The following is an 18253-nucleotide window of genomic DNA, read 5'->3' on the forward strand; positions in this document are numbered from 1 at the left end:
ACGGTCTATTTATCCAGAGAGTTTGCACTGGCTTCTACCAGGAGTCCCAGATCACTATCACTCAGTTTCTCAGTTGGGATTGTGATATGGTTTGGCTCTGTGTCCCCACCCAAATCTCTCCTTGAATTGTAATCCCCATAACCCCCATGTGTCAAGGGCGGGAGCAGGTAACTGAATCATGGGGGCAGCTTCCCCCATGCTGTTCTTGTGATAGTGAGTGAGTCTCATGAGATCTGATGCTTTTATAGGCATCTGGCATTTCCCCTGCTGGCACTCATTCTCTCTCCTGATGCCCTGTGAAGAGGTGCCTTCTGCCACAATTCTAAGTTTCCCAAGGCCTCCCCAGCCATGTGGAACTGTGAGTCAATTAAACCACTTTCTTTATAAATTACCCAGTCTCGGGTATTTCTTCAAAGCAATGTAAAAGAATGGACTCATACAGATTGCCAGACAATACAAGAAGAATAAATTCAAACCCAAATCCATGTGAGGACGAGCTTGTGATTACAAGGTCACGGGAGACTTCCAAAACCTGCCCCCACAACACACAGAAAAAATATCTAGAGCAAAGGCCAAAAGAGACAAGTTTCTCTATTGTCTCCCTGCATGGAAGGAAGCACTCTGTGGCCACCAGGTTTTATAGGAGAGTCTCCAACAGTGTGTGTGTGTGCGCCCAATGCCTAGTCTTCCCTCCCAGCAGGCACGACCAATAAAGGCCAACAAGTGTTCCCAGAACAGTCACACCTTCAAGGCTGGTCATCATTCGGGTTTCAGCATCCTCTTTTTTTTTTTTTTTTTGAGACAGAATCCCAATCTGTCGCTCAGGCTGGAGTACAGCGGTGTGATCTCGGCTCACTGCAACCTTCACCTCCCGGGTTCAAGCCAATTCTCACGCCTCAGCCCCCCAAGTGGCTGGGATTATAGGCTCATGCCACCTCGTCCAGCTAATTTTTGTATTTTTAGTAGAGACAGGGTTTCACCATGTTGCCCAGGCTGGTCTCAAACTCCTGGCCCCAAGTGATCTGCCCACCTCGGCTTCCCAAAGCTCTGGGATTACAGGCCTGAGCCACCACGCCTGGCCTCGGCTTCCTCTTCATTATTAGTCCTTGAGATTTCTCCAGTTTCTCAGAGTTCAGTTATGACTTCAAGAGAAAGTCCTCTATATTTTTTTTCAGCGTGTGGGTATTCTATACAAAAAGGTTTTTAGACGATCTAGTCTGCCAGACTGCTGAAAGCCAAAGTCCAAAAGAACTCTTGAAGGTTAGAGGACATCTGTTTCCACATGTCTTTAAGAGTTCAATAAAAGATTGGTTTCCAAACCCGGCCTGTAAAAATATAGATTCTCGGGTCTCACCTCCACATTTTAGGAATCAGAATCTCCAGGGTTAGGGCCTCAGAATTTCCATTTTTAAACAAGCTTCCCAGGTGATTCCGATGTGCCTATCAGTTTGAGGACCACTGAATTCTTTTTTTTAATTTGTCTTACCTTCAAAAGCTGGCAAAAAAATTATTTAATCTCCTTTTTGTATTTTTTCTCCTTTCACTTCCTCTTTACCCTACCCAGAATTTACACCCTAATGAAAGGGGAAAATGAACTCTAGCTTTCAACTGGTAGATCAGCGAGCCACCTCCATGGCAATTACAGAAAATCATAACACTCAGCAGCAAAAGTCAGGCCAAAAAATATCATTATTCCAGGCAGGCTTCTTGACCCAGCAGCAAACTTAAATCTAAAAAACAGTCCCCATGCTGAGTTCTGCCTCCATAAGGATCATTGAGCATAACAGCTCAATCCTTCAAACTTTCCTAAAGCGTAACAGAAGCACTAAATGAGCACTGGGTCACCAGAAGACACTAAGATGCCCCTGGAATCCCCTGAAGTTATATACAAAATAATTTGTGTGTGCTCAAGTATTATGTGTAATACTGCAAATGTGTCTTTTTATAAAGAAAAAACACACAGCTTTCTCCAGATTCTCAGTGGGTCCTATGACTCCATTACTCTATATCCCTGCTGCGTAGAAAAAGCACATTTCTGGTTGTAAGCATCTTTCAGTATTATCAACATATGTTCTTATTAGGCATATTATTATAACTTCCCAAGTATATTCTGTCAAGCCTCAAAATAGACTTATCACCTCAAAAAGGGGCCTCCACAGTCAAATTTACTTGGGAAGCACTAAACCTACTACCCCCGTCATTCATTTTAGAGATTCATTCATTTTAAAGGCTCTGACTCACTGGCTCCGAAGCTAGCTCTGAAAAGCCCAGCTACAAAGAAGCTTCTTTAACATGTATTTTCTACATCTCTTTAACCACATCTCTCAAAAGATTGTGAAACAGTCTGAGAAATATTGGTCTAATTTTAAAATTATCTCAAGAGTATCTTTAACCCAATGCAGTTGCTTGAGGAACTTATGCTTACTATTACTATTCACTGTATTTAATATTACATATTATATAGAATTATTATTATCCTTGTGTCTTATGCTTATACACGCTAAGCTTACATCATCATGTAGACACAGTCCTCACTAAATACAGCACATAATTTTTGACTGATTAGTAAATGGTCTCCACCCAGAACTTTGAATAAATCTTTCAACACCCTATAAAAGCTTCTAACTAATCCCCATACTTCTTTCCACAATTTAATACAGCCTATAACCCCAGCCAAGTAGTGAAACATTCTAAATAAACCAGGCTCCAAGATTAATTCTAATGAAAAAAAAAAAAAATCCGTGCGACTAACAAAATATAAGGTTGGAGCAACCCGTCTTGAAGGAGTAGGAAGGCTTCCATTCTGTACCTAACAGGACAGGCCAAGTATCTGATGAGCACACCTGGAAGGCCACAGCTTGAGTTCAAAGAAGACACACACAACATTAAAGCACAACAGAAAAGAAGAGACCACACATAGGCATATCCAGCCCTTTCAATTATGGTCACACAAAGATTTCTTAGAATTCATTTTAGAACGAGGATTCTCAACCTTGGCACTACCAACAGTTGAGGCCAGATAATTCTTTGTTATGGGATATTGCCCTGTGCACTGTAGGATGTTTAGCAGCAACCCTGGCCTCTAGAGGCCAGCAGCACCCCTCTCCCCTGGCTGTGACAAAAAGGTCTCCAGGCATTGCCATACATCCCTTGGGGAACAAAACTGCCCCTCCAGCTCCCACTGAGAACCACTGCTCCAGGGGAAAATTGCAGCAGCTAATGTTTTTGCTACAGGTTTAAACCAGTTATTTCTTTTCCTAAAAATATAAAGCAGCTTTTCTTGAGCTGAGTTTGATACAGGATGCATAAACATTCACATATCCAAAAATCCCAAGCTAAAAAAGGAAAAAGGAAAACATTCCAATTGAGGGACATTCTGCAAAGTATGTAACCAGTACTCCTCAAAACTGTAGGTCATCAAAAACAGGAAAAAGTCTGAGAAACTGTTACAGCCTAAAGAAGCCGAACAGACATGACAACTAAATGTAGTGTGCTATCCTGGATGGCAGGCTGGAAGAAAAAAAGGAGGGTAGGTAAATACGAAGGAAATCTGAGTAAACTATGAATAATGTATCAGTATTGGTTCATTAATTGGAACAAATATAGTAACGTGAGAGATTAATAAGAGAAATGGGTGTAGGGCTTATAAAAACTATGTAATTTTTCTGTAAATCTAAAGCTGATCTAAAAAATAAAGTTTTTTTTAAAACTTTTTATTTAAAATGACAAGAAGGATGGGAGCGAAAGGGTAAAACAAAGCTTTAAAAAGCATCCTTTCCCTGTGCAGGCTTCACTCTGGGAGCCTTTTAAAGGGAAGACACCTGGACAGATTGTTTGGATGAAAGAAACAGATCAAGTGGCCAGAAAGTAAGAAAATAAAATTATTTTGTCCTCTTGCAACTGGGGGTGGGGAGATCTACATGTTTTAAATGAATTCATCAGTACTTCTTCTGACTGTGCCTTCCTACAAGACAAAGCTCAAGGGTCAGCCTCAGAGACACATTTCCTGCATCCCTGAGCCCCTGGGCCTCGCTGCTTGCCTCCCCTGAGGTAGAATGTCACTCATCTGTTTACCAGAATCCTCATCCATGCAACACTGGTCCCCAGCTCTGTACAGGCAGTAACTCAGCCACTGTTGAACCCTCCCTATCAGACTCATCCAACTGTGAACCAGCAGCCTTCAAACCCACTGCTGGGTGCTTAATAAATGCTTGTTGGAGGAACTCAAGCTGGGCACATAAATTCACACAGACTTCAACAAGAGGAGAGAAGGAATGGTGCAGTTCTGGACAAGACAAAGAAGAAAAAGCCTCATGAATGACCCCACATTCTCAGGGGTAATAGGGACCACATGCATTTGTGCTGTGGGCATGAAGAGAAGATAGGGTCCACCGAATCCTGTACCTCTAACACGTGAATACTTCAAACACTTAAAAAGACTTGCATATTATTTAGTGCAGTGGCCTCATTTTACAGAGACAGAAACCAAAGCCAGGAGGGATTAGGTGACTTGCTCAAGGACACAAAGCTAGTTATGGCACTGCCCTAATCACAAGGAGACCCAGACTCTAGAGCTAAATAACCCACCTCCACCTCTTACTAAATGTGCTAAGACTGGTAGTTATTTCATAATTAATAATAATAGCTACTATCTACTGAGCATCTGCTGGGTGCCAAGCACACACTAAAAATCTCCACCTTAATCCCATATCGCAATGGAGGAAACCAAGGTCAGAGAGGAAAGTAACACGGCTGTCATACTCCAAAATCCTCCTCGGACTGTCACACATCAAAGCCCAAACTCTGGTCCAACGGCGTATCAGTCCATTTTCACGCTGCTGATAAAGACATAATTGAGACTGGGAAGAAAAAAGATGTTTAACTGGACTTACAGTTCCACATGGCTGGGGAGGCCTCAGAATCATGGCGGGAGGTGAAAGACACTTCTCACGTGGCGGCAGCAACAGAAAAATGAAGCAGCAGCAAAAGCGGAAACCCCTGATAAGCCTATCAGATCTCGTGAGACTTATTCACTATCACGAGAAAAGCATGGGAAAGACCAGCCCCCATGATTCAATTACCTCCCCCTGGGTCCCTCCCACAACATGTGGGAAATCTGGGAGATGGTATTCAAGATGAGATCTGGGTGGGGACACAGAGCCAAACCACATCATTCTACCCCTGGTCCCTCCAATCTCATGTCCTCACATTTCAAAACCAATCATGCCTTCCCAACAGTACCCCAAAGTCTTAACTCATTTCAGCACTAACCGTAAGTCCAAAGTCTCATCTGAGACAAGATAAGTCCCTTCCGCCTATGAGCCTGTAAAATCAAAAGCAAGCTAGTTACTTCCCAGATACAATGGCGGTACAGGTATTGGGTAAATAGAGCCATTCCAAATGGGAGAAATTGGCCAAAACAAAGGGGTTACAGGCCCCATGCATGTCCAAAATCCAGCCAGGCAGTCAAATTTTAAAGCTCCAAAATGATCTCCTTTGACTCCAGGTCTCTACATGGACTACATTTAGTTGTCATGTCTGTTCAGCTTCTTTAGGCTAAAACAGTTTCTCAGACTTTTCCCCATTTTTGATGACCTACAGTTTTGAGGAGTACTGGTTATATACTTTGTAGAAAGTCTCTCAATTGGAATGTTTTCCTTTTTCAACTTGGGATTTTGGGACGTGTGAATGTTTATGCATCCTGTATCAGCGTGACATCCAGGTCACACTGATGCAAGAGGTGGGTTCCCATGCTCTTGGGCCGCTTCGCTCCTGTGGCTTTGCAGGGTACAGCCTCCCTCCCAGCTGCTTTCACGGGTGGGCGTCGAATGTCTGTCTGTGGCTTCTGCAGGTGCAAGCTGTCGGTGGATCTACTATTCCGGGGTCTGGAGGAGAGTGGCCCTCTTCTCGCAGCTCCACTAGGCAGTACCCCAGTAGGGACTCTGTGTGGGGGCTCCCACCCCACATTTCCCTTCCGCAATGCCCTAGCAGAGGTTCTCCATGAGGGCCCCGTCCCTGCAGCAAACTTTTGCCCAGGCATCCCGGTGTTTCCATACATCTTCTGAAATCTAGGCAGAGGTTCCCAAACTCGATTCTTGACTTCGGTGCACCCGTAGGCTCAACACAATGTGGAAGCTGACGAGGCTTGGGGCTTCCACCCTCTGAAGCCACAGCCCAAGCTCTACATTGGCCTCTTCCAGCCACAGCTGGAGCAGCTAGGACACAGCGCACACAGCATTGGGCCTGGGCCCAGCCCACTAAACCACTTTTCCCTCCTGGGCCTCCAAGCATGTAATGGGAGAGACTGCCATGAAGGTCTCTGACATGGCCTAGAGACATTTTCCCCATGGTCTTGGGAATTAACATTAGGCTCTTTGCTACTTATGCAAATTTCTGCAGGCGGCTTGAAGTTCCCCTCAAAAAAATGGGTTTTTCTTTTCTACTGCATCGTCAGCCTGCAAATTTTCGGAGCTTTTATGCTCTGTTTCCCTTTTAAAACTGAATGCCTTTAATATCACCCAAGTCACTTCTTGAATGCTTTGCTGCTTAGAAATTTCTTCCACCAGATACCCTAAATCATCTCTCTCAAGTTCAAAGTTCCACAAATCTCTAGGGCAGGGGCAAAATGCCACCAACCTCTTTGCTAAAACATAACAAAAGTTACCTTTGCTCCAGTTCCCAACAAGTTCCTCATCTACATCTGAGACTACTTCAGCCTGGACTTTATTGTTCATATCACTATCAGCATTTTTGTCAAAGCCATTCAACAAGTCTCTAGGAGGTTCCAAACTTTCCCACATTTTCTTGTCTTCTTCTGAGTCCTCCAAACTGTTCCAACCTCTGCCTGTTACCCAGCTCCAAAGTCGCTTCCACATTTTCAGGTGTCTTTTCAGCAACACCCCACTCTACTGGTACCAATTTACTGTATCAGTCCATTTTCATGCTGCTAATAAAGACACACCTGGGACTGGGAAGAAAAAGAGGTTTACTTGGACTTACAGTTCCACGTGGCCACAGAGGCCTCAGAATCATGGCGGGAGGTGAAAAGCACTTCTTACATGGCGGCAGCAAGAGAATAATGAGGAAGAAGCAAAAGCGGAAACCCCTGATAAACTCATCAGATCTCAAGACTTATTCACTATCATGAGAATAGCACAAGAAAGACTATCCCCCATAATTCAATTACCTCCTCCTGGGTCCCTCCCAAAATACGTGGGAATTCTGGGAGATATGATTCAAGTTGAGATTTTGGTGGGGACACAGCCAAACCATATCACAAGGTGATCTTCCCCATCCCATGCTTCAGCTGTCTCATGTGCCAGGCACTGTCCTAAATGCCTTTCATGGATGGACTCATCCATTGCTCACCTGAACCCTGTGATGCTAGTGCTACCTGCAGCCCCATTTTACAGGTGAAGAAACTCAAGCCTATTTTGACCTCCCAGTTCTCACAGGCAGCAAGCAACAAACCTTATCCATAAATCAGGATGGCAAAAAATTGTGCCTGCAGTTTCTTATAAAACTAAACATGCAATTGCCATTTGACCCAGCAATTGTACTCTTTGGCATTTAGAGAAATGAAAATGTATGTTCACACAAAAACCTGTACACAAATGTCTACAACATCTTTATTTGTAACAGCCAGACTGGGAGCAACCCAAATGTCCTTTGAACTATGGGTAAATGGTTCAATAGAGCTAATCCGTGGTTAAACAAACAAACTGTTTTATGTACATACCATGAAATAACAGCAAAAAGGAATGCACTATTGATACAATACACATAACACTGGATAAAACTCCAGGAAATTATACTTGGTGAAAAAAAACAACTCCAAAAGGTTACATACTGTATGACTCCATCAGCGTAATATTTTTGAAATGACAAAATTTTAGAAATGGAGAACAAATAGTGCTCCAGGGATTGGGGACAAGGGAGAGCATGATGGGGGAGATGGGTGGGGCTATAAAGACAGAATGAGGGATCTTTATGAGGAACTGTTCAGTCCCTTGACTGTGGTGGTGGATACATGATCCTACATGTGAGAAAACTGTACAGAAATACATCTGTGCTCTCATGCATGTGCACACACAAGTACAAATAAAATGACACTCTGATCTGTGGCCTGTATCAATATATACTGTTGTGATAATGTACTACTGTTCTGCAAAATGTTACCACTGGGAGAAATTGGATAAAGTGTATGCCAGATCTCCCTCTATTAGTCCTTTTCTGTTTATTTTTTACACAGGGTCTGGCTCTGCCACCCAGGCTGGAGTACAGTGTTGCAATCTCAACTCACTGCAGTCTCAACCTTCCAGGCTCAAGTAATCCTCCCCAACTCAAGCCTCCCAAGTAGCTGGGACCACAGGTGTGAGCCACGACGCCTGCCTAAATTTTGCATTTTTTTGTAGAGATTGGGTTTTCCTTTGTTGCCCAGGCTGGTCCTGGGCTCAAGAGATCTGCCTGCTTCAGCCTCCCAAAGTGCTGGGATTACAGGCGTGAGCTCACACCTGGCCCCTCTATTAATTCTTAAACTGCATGTAAATATACAATTATCTCAATAAGAATTACAAGTTAAAAAAAAACTTGCCTGCCCAAAAGCTGGGTTTGATAATCTTCTATATTCCTTTCATCTCTTAAGACCTGCAAAATTCCCAATGTCTCCAAAGCCAGTCTTCTTTCCACCATACCACACAACAGCTTCAAAAGCCAAAGCAAAATTAACTCTTGGCAAAGGGAAACTAAGAAAGTAAGCCACCATTTCATAGAATTCTGCATTGCTAGTCATTTTACGTCCCCTCTGAAAATCACTCCAATTTGCTTTTTTCATTAAACTGACTTCTGGCCAAAAAAAATGGAAAATGTGATCCTATAAAACGTTCTTGCTCACCAAATAATCTCTCCCTATCTATGTGCCACCTCCACAACAAGAAGTAACCAATATACAAATTTCGGTTCTGAATCCTCCTTGGAAACAACAGCGACAATGGATTATTGGTTCCCAAATGGTCAACGGAGCACAGGAAACAGGACAGTGGGTTAGGAGCTGAGACAGTCCCTAAATTTAGGCGTCACCTTGGCCAAGTCATTTAAACCTGAGTCTCGCCTTTCCCATCTATAGAATGGGGATGTGGAACCTCCTTCGTAGATTACAGGAACGATTTAGAGATAATCTACGTGCCTGGCACTGGTATTTATTAGTTCATTAGTAGTAACAACCAAGCCAAGCTCATTTTATGTGCACCTGGCCATGAAGTTCCCATTCACAGCCTTAGAATCCCCTCCTCACCGAGGTTAATGGATAACCCAGAACCTTCCCCACCTGGACCTCTCCTCTTTCAAACACCGCACAGCTCATCTCATCTCATCTCATCTCATTCCATCCCATCCCATCCCATCCCATCCCATCCCAACCCACCCCCACCAAAAGGAAAACAGACTAGCCTCGGGATCGGCCACCTCCCCAGCAGCCCCGCTCTTGGGCATCTCTGTGCCAGCCCGACTCGGCTGTTACTATTATTACTATTGATGAGTAACAACACCTAACGGTGCGTGGGAGTGGCCGGCTCCCAAGGGAGGCCTGAGGAACCCCAGCCCCGCGCGGCCCAAAGCCCCTCAGATGCAGATTTCGGGCTAAAAATCCCAAGAATATATACAACAGCTTTCCCGACCGGGGAAAGGCGCGAGTTGTGAAGTTTCTAGAGCGCATTTTTCCCCGTTTCCCCGAGTCGCTCCGCAGGAGCGATGCTGCCTGCGGCTGGGGGTGTGGGCACCGGGGTTCGCGACTGGAGGCCCTGGAGGTCTGCAGCTGGGCTGGTCCGGGTCCTAGGGCGCCCGCTTCCCAGCTGAGCGCGCAGGAGGGGCCCCAGGCGCCGGGGCGGGGTCGCCGCCTCACTCACCTTCTGTGCTTCTCTTCGCCTCCCGGTAGCGCTCCCACAGGTAGCGCTTCATGTCCGGGGCGGTCCCGGGTGCAGTGCACAAGGGCCGGGCGGGGCCCGCACACGGCCGCCCCCGAGCCGCGGTCCCGCAGCCACCCCGCAAAGCCGCCGCTGTCGCTGCCCTCGCCCCGGCCCCGCGTGCCACCACCGCCGCCGCTGCCATGGTCATGCCTGCTGCCTGCTGCCGCCACCGCCGCCGCGCCGCTCTGCGACTCCTGCTGCCCGGCCCAAGATCTACCCGCGCTCTGCCCTGCAGGCGGGCGGCTCCTGCGTCGGAACACGTGGCGGCGCAGGCCTGCCCTCCCGCCGGGGCGGGGCGGGGAGTGGGCGGAGTCGGAGGCGGGGTCTAATGGGGGCGGGGTCGATGGGGAGTGGGCGGGTCGGGGCGGGGGCGGAGACGGGGCGGGGCGGGGCCGGGGGCCCCACGCCCAGCCTGCTGCGGTCAATTTCAGGGTGGCGCGGGGGTGGCCGTGTGGTGTGGTGGCGCGCAGGCCACATGGGATGGAATGATGAGGTACGACCCCAGCGCCGCCCGCCCAGCTCCGCCGCACCTTCGTCCTGCCTTCTGGGACTGACCCCCAGCTCTGGCCACAAGGACAGCGCCCCTCCCACCCCAGCTGCTCTGGCCCCGGCCCTAGAAGGTGACCTCTCTCCGCATTAATGGCCTCTGGCAGTCTAATTAATGGCAGTCTGGACCTCCCCTGGATCGTGGGGCCCCTCTGAGACGTCCCCGATCCCCAGCTTAGATTTATCCAGGACCTGTGAGTGGGTGGCTGGGCCGAGGTTCCACTCATGGGCTGATGTCGGCTGGAGGATCCCAGCCCCTTAAGACCTCAGTAAGTTTGAAGGGCCCTCCCATTACACAGCCTGGAAGGCCAATGCCCGCCCCCCGCCTAGGTTTCCGCCTGGCGGCAGAGGTCATTGGAACATGGTCACCCAGCTCCTGCCCCTGCCCACGCTAACGGCTCGGTGCACAGGTCTTCTCTCAAACCTGCTAGGCTCCACCCGTCCTGTGCCTGTGGTTCCACTAAAGCCAAATGAACCGCAACCTCCCTGCCTGGGGGCAATTCTGTGTGGACTGAGTCAGACACAGCTTCTGCAGGAAAGACTGATGTGGCCCAGCCAGAACCCTGCTGAAAATCGCCGGGCAGCAAGGACTTCCCAAGCTGTCCTGTGGTTACTTAATTTTGAGCAGGTGGAGTAGGGGGAATGGCCCTCAAGGCTGGCACTCTGCCAAGGAGACCATACTGGCTTGTGTGAAATGGGTGGAACACAGTTTAAGACAAATAACCCAAGGCATTAGTGTATGCTCCAGTTGTGGGATGGAGGGGTCTGGAGGTGTTTCATGGAAAAAGGTGGCATCTGGGTTTAAACTACCATTTATTGAAGGCTTGCTGTGTGCAGTATCTCATGTAATCCTCTCAGTAATCCTGAAAAGCAGACTCCATAATTTCTCCAATTTTACAATATAGTCATCCCTCTATACCTGCCGAGAATCGGTTCCAGAACACCTGCCCCATACCTACATACCAAAATCTGCGATGCTCAAGTCCTTTATATAAAATGGCTAGTATTTGCGTTCACACATACTTATATATATTTTAAACCATCTTGTTTACTTTTTTTTTTTTTTTAAGACAGAGTCTTTCTCTGTCACCCAGGCTGGTGTGCAGTGGTATGATCGCAGTGCACTGCAGCCTCGACCTCCTCTGCTTAAGCGATCCTCCCACCTCAGCCTCCTGAGTAGCTGACATTACAGGCGTGAACTACTATGACCAGCTAATTTTTGTATTTTTTTGTAGAGACGGGGTCTCGCCATGTTGCCCAGGCTGGTCTCGAACTCCTGGACTCAAGCAATCCGCCCACCTTGGCCTCCCAAAGTGCTGGGATTACAGGTGCAAGCCAATGCACCAGGCCTCAATTACTTTTCATACCTAATACAATATAAATGCTCTGTAAATAGTTGTGATACTGTATTTTCTATTTGTATTACTTTTCATTGTTGATTTTTTTTCTAATATTTTTATCCATGGTTGGTTGAATTCACGAATGCAAACCTGCAGATACAGAAGGCTGACAGTAATGAAACCGAGGCCAAGAAAGATGAAATAACTTTCCTAAAACCACACAACTGAACCCATTCTTCCATTTGGCCTCCTAACATATAGTATGTAGGATTTAGGTGGGTGACAGGGAAGAAAGCAGCCAATAAGTAATCCTTAACAGTTAATGGTTAATGTTTTACAAATCACTGATAAAATGAGACAATAAAATGTTTAAAACAGATATGATATCAAATACACAGGCTCTGGTACTTTAAACTTACTTTATGGTTTTAGTTTTATGCCAAATTATATATTTTTTAATTCATGTTTCATAAAAAGGGTTGGTGATAGCAATTGTAAATTTTGTTCACATGGAAAATTAATTCATAAATTCAAAATAGATAAACTACAGCAATGCAAAAATAACACAATTAGAATTTTAATAACATTGCTTCTGTATACTTTTGGATATGGAACACTATGAGATCAACACAGAAACATGGAACACTATGAGATCAACCTACCATAGAAATGTGAATCACCTAAAAATTGTTCTCCTTAAGTAAAATGAGCTACAGTGTTTAAGTGCCTATTAATCATATTTCTAGACCTTGATTATTATCTTTCCTGTGTACTTCAGAACAAAATATCCAATAAAAGAGTTCTAATTAAAGACAAGTGGAAAAAACAGATGCCAAAAAGCCCATGATACATTTTTATTCTTTATTAATATCATTTGAGGTCTTCAACAGTTTTGTTTCAATGTGAAGTCTTCTCTGCAAAAAAGACTTCTGAGATATTGAAATATAATCTGGGCTATGAAAAAGCCACTTTTCTGATATGAACTCAGATTCCCCAGGGTTTTTTGTGCTAACAGGCCATGGCAGGGGATGGTGGTAAATGGTGGTGATTTCGCCTTCTCCACTCTCGCTTTTAGCTAACAAAATTCTTTGCCTTGAAAGCTTTATTAAACCATTCATTTTACCCAAAGATAAAATGTTAGAGGAATAGTCTGTCTTTTTCTTTGAGGCTTCCTTTCCTGAGCCATTCCATATTTCAGCATTATTTTGTGTCTTCCGTTGTATCTTTTCCTCGGCAGATATGCAAATAATGGGTTTCTTTTTCCCTTTTCCAGGAGCACATTTTGATTTATCTGAAATTGTCTGAGGTGCCAAGTCCATTCTTCTAGCCCTGTGTAATTTATCTGCATTCATGCACATTGCAGAGCTCACTGTATTAGAACTCTGAGCACTGTGGTAGTTTAATTTAACCAAGTGCTTCCATAATGAGAAGCCATTCCTAGAACCCTCAGAATGTTGCTGGCTCATACCTTGAGGCCAACATCTCCGGCTCCGGATCCACTCAATTTCTCTCAGAAGGCTGCAAAAGATCAAAAGTTGTCAAGAGGTCATATATATAGCATGAATAACCAGAAGCATACTTCTGTTTGGAACATGAAACAGAAATTCACTGCAGGATTCCATGGATTGATGAATGAGAAGATCCCAGGTGGATCACCCTTAAATCAAGTGATCTGTACAAATAGCCTACTGCCTCAATCATGACGTGATGACAAGAGTCACTTGCCAATAAATGACCTGCTAGATATTTGAAAATAAGATTATTAGACTTTTTATTATTCCTGGCTTCACACATTTAAAAGAGAAGGATAAGAAACATTTATAAAAGGTGGCATTGGAACATGACTTATTTGTAATATTCTGCCAAAAATATTTAACCTGAGTCTCATCATAAAGAAACAATCAGGCTGGGCACAGTGGCTCATGCCTGTAATCCCAGCACTTTGGAAGGCTGAGACATGTAGACTACTTGAGCCCAGGAGTTCAAGACCAACCTGGGCAACATGGCAAGACTCCATCTCTACAACAAATAAAAAAATTAGCTGGGCATGGTGGCACGTGACTATAGTCCTAGCTATTTGAGAGACTGAGGTGGGAGGATCGCTTGAGACCGGGAGGCCGAAGTTGCAGTGAGCCAAGATTGCACTGCTGCATTCCAGCCTGGACAACAGAGTGAGACCCTGTCTCAAAAAAATAGAAAGAAAGAATCAGACAGATACAAATTGAAGGACATTGCGATAGGGATGGGAGGATGGAACCTGACTTCAACTCTTCAAAATAGTCAATGTCATAATGACAAAACAAAGGTACTTAAATCTAGACTAAAAGAGACAAATGCAATGCAAGATCCTCAATAAGTTAACAGGTATAGAGGACATTACTAGATACTTGGGGAAATTTGAATATGGACTATAGTTAGATAATAGTCTTAGGTAATAGTTAAATTTCCTGGGTTTGATTATTGTGGTTATATGGGGGAATGTCCTTGTACTCAGAAGACATATGCTGAAGTACATTATTTAGAGATAAAAGTGTCGTGTTTGCAACTAACTTTCAAATCGTTCAGAAAAAAAAATACGTATATATGTGTCTGTGCCTGTATATGAAAGAGAGAACACAAATGTGGCAAAATATTAACAATTGGTGGGCCAGGTATGGTGGGTGGCTCATGCCTGTAATCCCAGCCCTCTGGGAGGCTGAGGAGGTAGGATTCCTTGAGCCCAGCAGTTTGAGACCAGCCTGGGAAACATAGGGAGACGCTGTCTCTATAAAAAATAATAATTACAATTTTAAAAAAAATTGATGAAGATAGGTGAAGGTTATATGACCTTTCACTACACTATTCTTGAAATTTCTCTGAAGGTTTGAAATTTTTCAAAATAAAAAAATTGAGAAAAAAATTTCAAACTGCCACAGTCAATAATTGAATTCTCAGCCTGGCACAGTGGCTCATGCCTGTAATCCCAGCACTTTGGGAGGCCAAGGCGGGCAGATCACTTGAGGTCAGGAATTCAAGACCAGCCTGGCCAACATGGCGAAACCCTGTCTCTACCAAAAACACAAAAATTAGCTGGGCGTGGTGGCACGCACCTGTAATCCCAGCTACTTGGGAGGCTGAGGCAGGAGAATCACTTGAATCCGGGAGCTGAAGGTTGCAGTGAGCCGAGATCGTGCCACTGCACTCCAGCCTGGGTGACAGAGCCAGACTCCATCTTAAAAAATAATAATAATAATAATAAAATTGAATTCTCTAAAATTTGTTAAAATAAAAACAATCCATTTTACAATCTAACTTGCAGATGGTACTTATTTATTCATTTTACCCATTTACAAGACTGCTTTTAAGGGGCTGAACTTATACCATTGATTATAAACATAACGTAAGGCTGGTGTGTGTAAGGCACTGGCTTAGAAATGTGATAAAGAGACTGCTGCCTGTGTAAAGGCTAAAAACACTGACAGATGACCCAGTCAGTGTTCCTGTGTTAACCACAATAACAGCAAATATATATAAATACCATCTGTCAGGACTGTGTAATCTTATAAGGTATAAATTATCATCACCTGTCCACCTGGTTCAAAAATGAAAATATATCAAACTGTAAAGTGAAAAGTGTCTTTCCCTTCTCTGTCTCCATCTGTGCAGTCTTCTAAAATGGAATCACTGACGTTAGTTTCTAATGTGTCCTTCCAGAGAATTTTTAGTGCATGTTTCATTTTACTTGTCTTTTAAAGATGAGCATGCTGGATGAGCTTAAGGAACTTGTTCTAGTTCATGGAAGAACAGTCCTGGGTCAGCCTCATCCCCAAGTCCATGCCCTGCACTGCTACACTAGGCTGCCTCTTCCCCATTCTGGATTGTGCTTCTGAATATCAGCCGTGGCTTCTGCTCGCAGAGATGTTCTCTCTCTGTGGCTCTGCTTCAAGGATCAGACCCTGTATCTCACATTGCCTGAAGCTTTCTCTGGAAATCCTATAGGAAATTTCAGCTGCTGTCTCTGCTTAGCGATCTGTGACTATGTTTCTTCTTTTTGAACTATTTTCATGACTCCCTGTGATGTTCCCAGGTGCCTCAGTCTAGCTCAGCAGAAGACACTTGTGAATTACCCTGTTCTTGATGACCAAGTTGCATTGGCCTTAAAAGGAAAAGTAGAGAAAAATAGAAACTGGATGTGTCATGTGGTGGCAAACACAGAACCCATCCTCAGAGATTCTCTGGGCACCAATAACCAGATTCACAGGTGTGACTGACTCTCTTCATTCTGCCCAAGTCCCCTGAAGAGAATCTGACTTGCTATGGGATTGAGATTTTCATGCGGACAAGTTTCTGGTGCCCTTTGCATACACTACTTCATGCCTTTGCTACCCACCTCTCTCTTGGCCACACACAACTCCTCATGCCCCTTTTCCCTGGTGACCCATTCTAGACCTGACCTATAGCTTTGACCTCAGAACTTTCTTGGATGCAATCTGACTCAGGCGGCAAGCAAGCCAGGGAAAGGACATTCTTGCCTCATCCCCAACCCCAGTTTATTCCATTTTTCTTGGAGCTGGTACCAGTTGGGTCAACCCGGTCAGTTCTCCCAACCCAGGAAAAAGGAAAGACCAGAATGGGTGAATTTAAATTGGAGAGATGTCACTGAACCTCTTCCCACCTCAAACCTTTGCCCTGGATGGGGAGGGAACCTAACATTTAATTTTGTACTCTATTGGCTGTTCTGCATATATTATATCATTAAATCTTCACAATTACCCTATAGGTAGACTATATTATAACCACTTGATTGGTAAGAAAATTGAGACTCAGAGAGTCTCAATTGTCCACAAGCCAAGAAGATAGCAGAACTGGGATTCCAACTCAGGTCCCTAGGATCCAGGACCATAACTTCTAGAAGTGAGAAAAGAGAACACTATTCTTCCTGTTTTGTTGGTTCCAGGGAAGATTTTCCATAAAAATACATCTAGAAAGAAAGCATCAGTTACCTTTTCTATGTTGTATTTCTGGACAGAGCCACACCCATCTTATTTCCAGTGGAATGTGAATTGGGAGTGGGGATGGGGGGAAGGTCCGAGGAACACTCTTAGGAATCTGTTCTCAGATTTTAAGTAGTAAGTTTTCCTAGTCTCCCCACTTTATTTTCAGTGCTTAACATTAAAAAGATGGTGGAATATTTATTATTTCCTTAGAAAAACAAAACAAGATATTTCATCCAAAGATAGTCCTCTATCCTATTAAGTACTCTTCTAAAGCACAATTTTTCCTAATTTTTATTCTACTGAAATTAAAATTAAGTCCTGTTCCTCTTGCTTCATATAATATTTGCTGTCACCTAACAGGTGGATTTTTGCAATGCCAGTCCAGTGTGAGAGATGTTTACTTTTTTCCCAGGCCAACAGCAACAATCCAGGCAGTTGTCTCCAGGTGACAGTGAAATCTCTCCAGTGTTGACAGAGGTCTCAGGAAGTTTCCCTGAATGAATAACTCAGTGGATGAACCACCCCTGGGAGGGATAGTTCGTTACTGGGCAGCATCCACTGAGTTATTCTGTGCTGGGAGCGAATGGGATTAAGAAGTGAGGACAATCACAGCCCATAGTCTCTGTCTAGATTCTAGAAGATGGGCTGCAATTGTAAAGAGGAAGGAAGGTCTGGCACTATCTAAAGGCTCTTTGTTGAATGTTTCTTTTTGTTTGATAATTAGGCTGTGTCTAAAGTTTCCTTGTCCAAAATCCTTAAGTTTGAGAAACTAAGTGTTTGCTCATTCTTTTTTTTTTTAACTATGAACTTAACCTAGAAGTGTTTGCTTATTCTTTCCATAAATGTGTGTATCTATAAACAGGTTAGGGAAAAAGCTGTGTATCATTGTCCCAAATAAAGTAAAAGGTTGCAATTGGATGTCTCCATGGGCCCTCAATTTCTGCCCCAAAGAAAACAGTAAAAGAGGTTAAGGGGTCCTTTCGCCTACCCCACTCCACTGAAACCGTGGCCTAGTCTGGCCCAAAAGGACCTGGTTGCAGATGGCAAGTAGCATCCTCTGTTGTCTTCCCCCAGTTCTGCATGAACTCACTGCATCAATTAAAGGAGACGGGCCTGTGCAGGAGCCCCACCTTTAAGCAGAGGGAACAGATTGTTCTCTCTTAAACAGGCTTTTGTCTCTACCACCAAAATTGAACATTCCCTGTGATCTCTGTGTTGCTAAACACAGCGGTCCGTACTCAATCTGGCGGTCAGTTCTCAACACTCTCCACTCTTGGCTTCATTGATTTGACTGCTTCTTGGCCTGCCTCTGGAGCCATTCTTCATCTTTTACTACAGCCCTTTCCTCTTCTCACCCCTTAAATACTGGCATTCTTCCAAGTTCTATCTCTGGCCATTGTCTTGTCTTACATTCTTCTTGCTTCTTTCA

The 18253-nt window shown here is 44.4% G+C and overlaps 2 protein-coding genes and 1 long non-coding RNA gene across 3 annotated transcripts in view; 1 reads left to right on the forward strand and 2 right to left on the reverse strand.

Moving 5' to 3' along the window:
• NT5DC3 (5'-nucleotidase domain containing 3) overlaps window positions 1–10246 on the reverse strand; it is a 69058-nt gene extending 58812 nt beyond the window's left edge. Inside the window, exon 1 of the mRNA XM_008958011.5 lies at window positions 9903–10246. Coding sequence (XP_008956259.2) covers window positions 9903–10110 — 208 coding nt within the window. The 5' untranslated portion in view covers window positions 10111–10246. The remainder of the gene's footprint in view (window positions 1–9902) is intronic.
• A 39-nt stretch (window positions 10247–10285) lies between these two features.
• On the forward strand, window positions 10286–15139 carry LOC134728498 (uncharacterized). Its single transcript, XR_010108954.1, has 2 exons — window positions 10286–10455; window positions 13122–15139. It is a non-coding gene; the product is annotated as an uncharacterized LOC134728498 (long non-coding RNA).
• LOC100980751 (putative tetratricopeptide repeat protein 41) overlaps window positions 12333–18253 on the reverse strand; it is an 85958-nt gene continuing 80037 nt past the window's right edge. Inside the window, 2 exon segments of the mRNA XM_008958010.3 lie at window positions 12333–13366; window positions 13458–13587. Of these exon segments, the coding sequence (XP_008956258.3) occupies window positions 12703–13366; window positions 13458–13587 (794 nt within the window). The 3' untranslated portion in view covers window positions 12333–12702.

Source organism: Pan paniscus, chromosome 10 (assembly GCF_029289425.2).
Source record: "Pan paniscus chromosome 10, NHGRI_mPanPan1-v2.0_pri, whole genome shotgun sequence".
Classification (NCBI taxonomy): domain Eukaryota; kingdom Metazoa; phylum Chordata; class Mammalia; order Primates; family Hominidae; genus Pan; species Pan paniscus.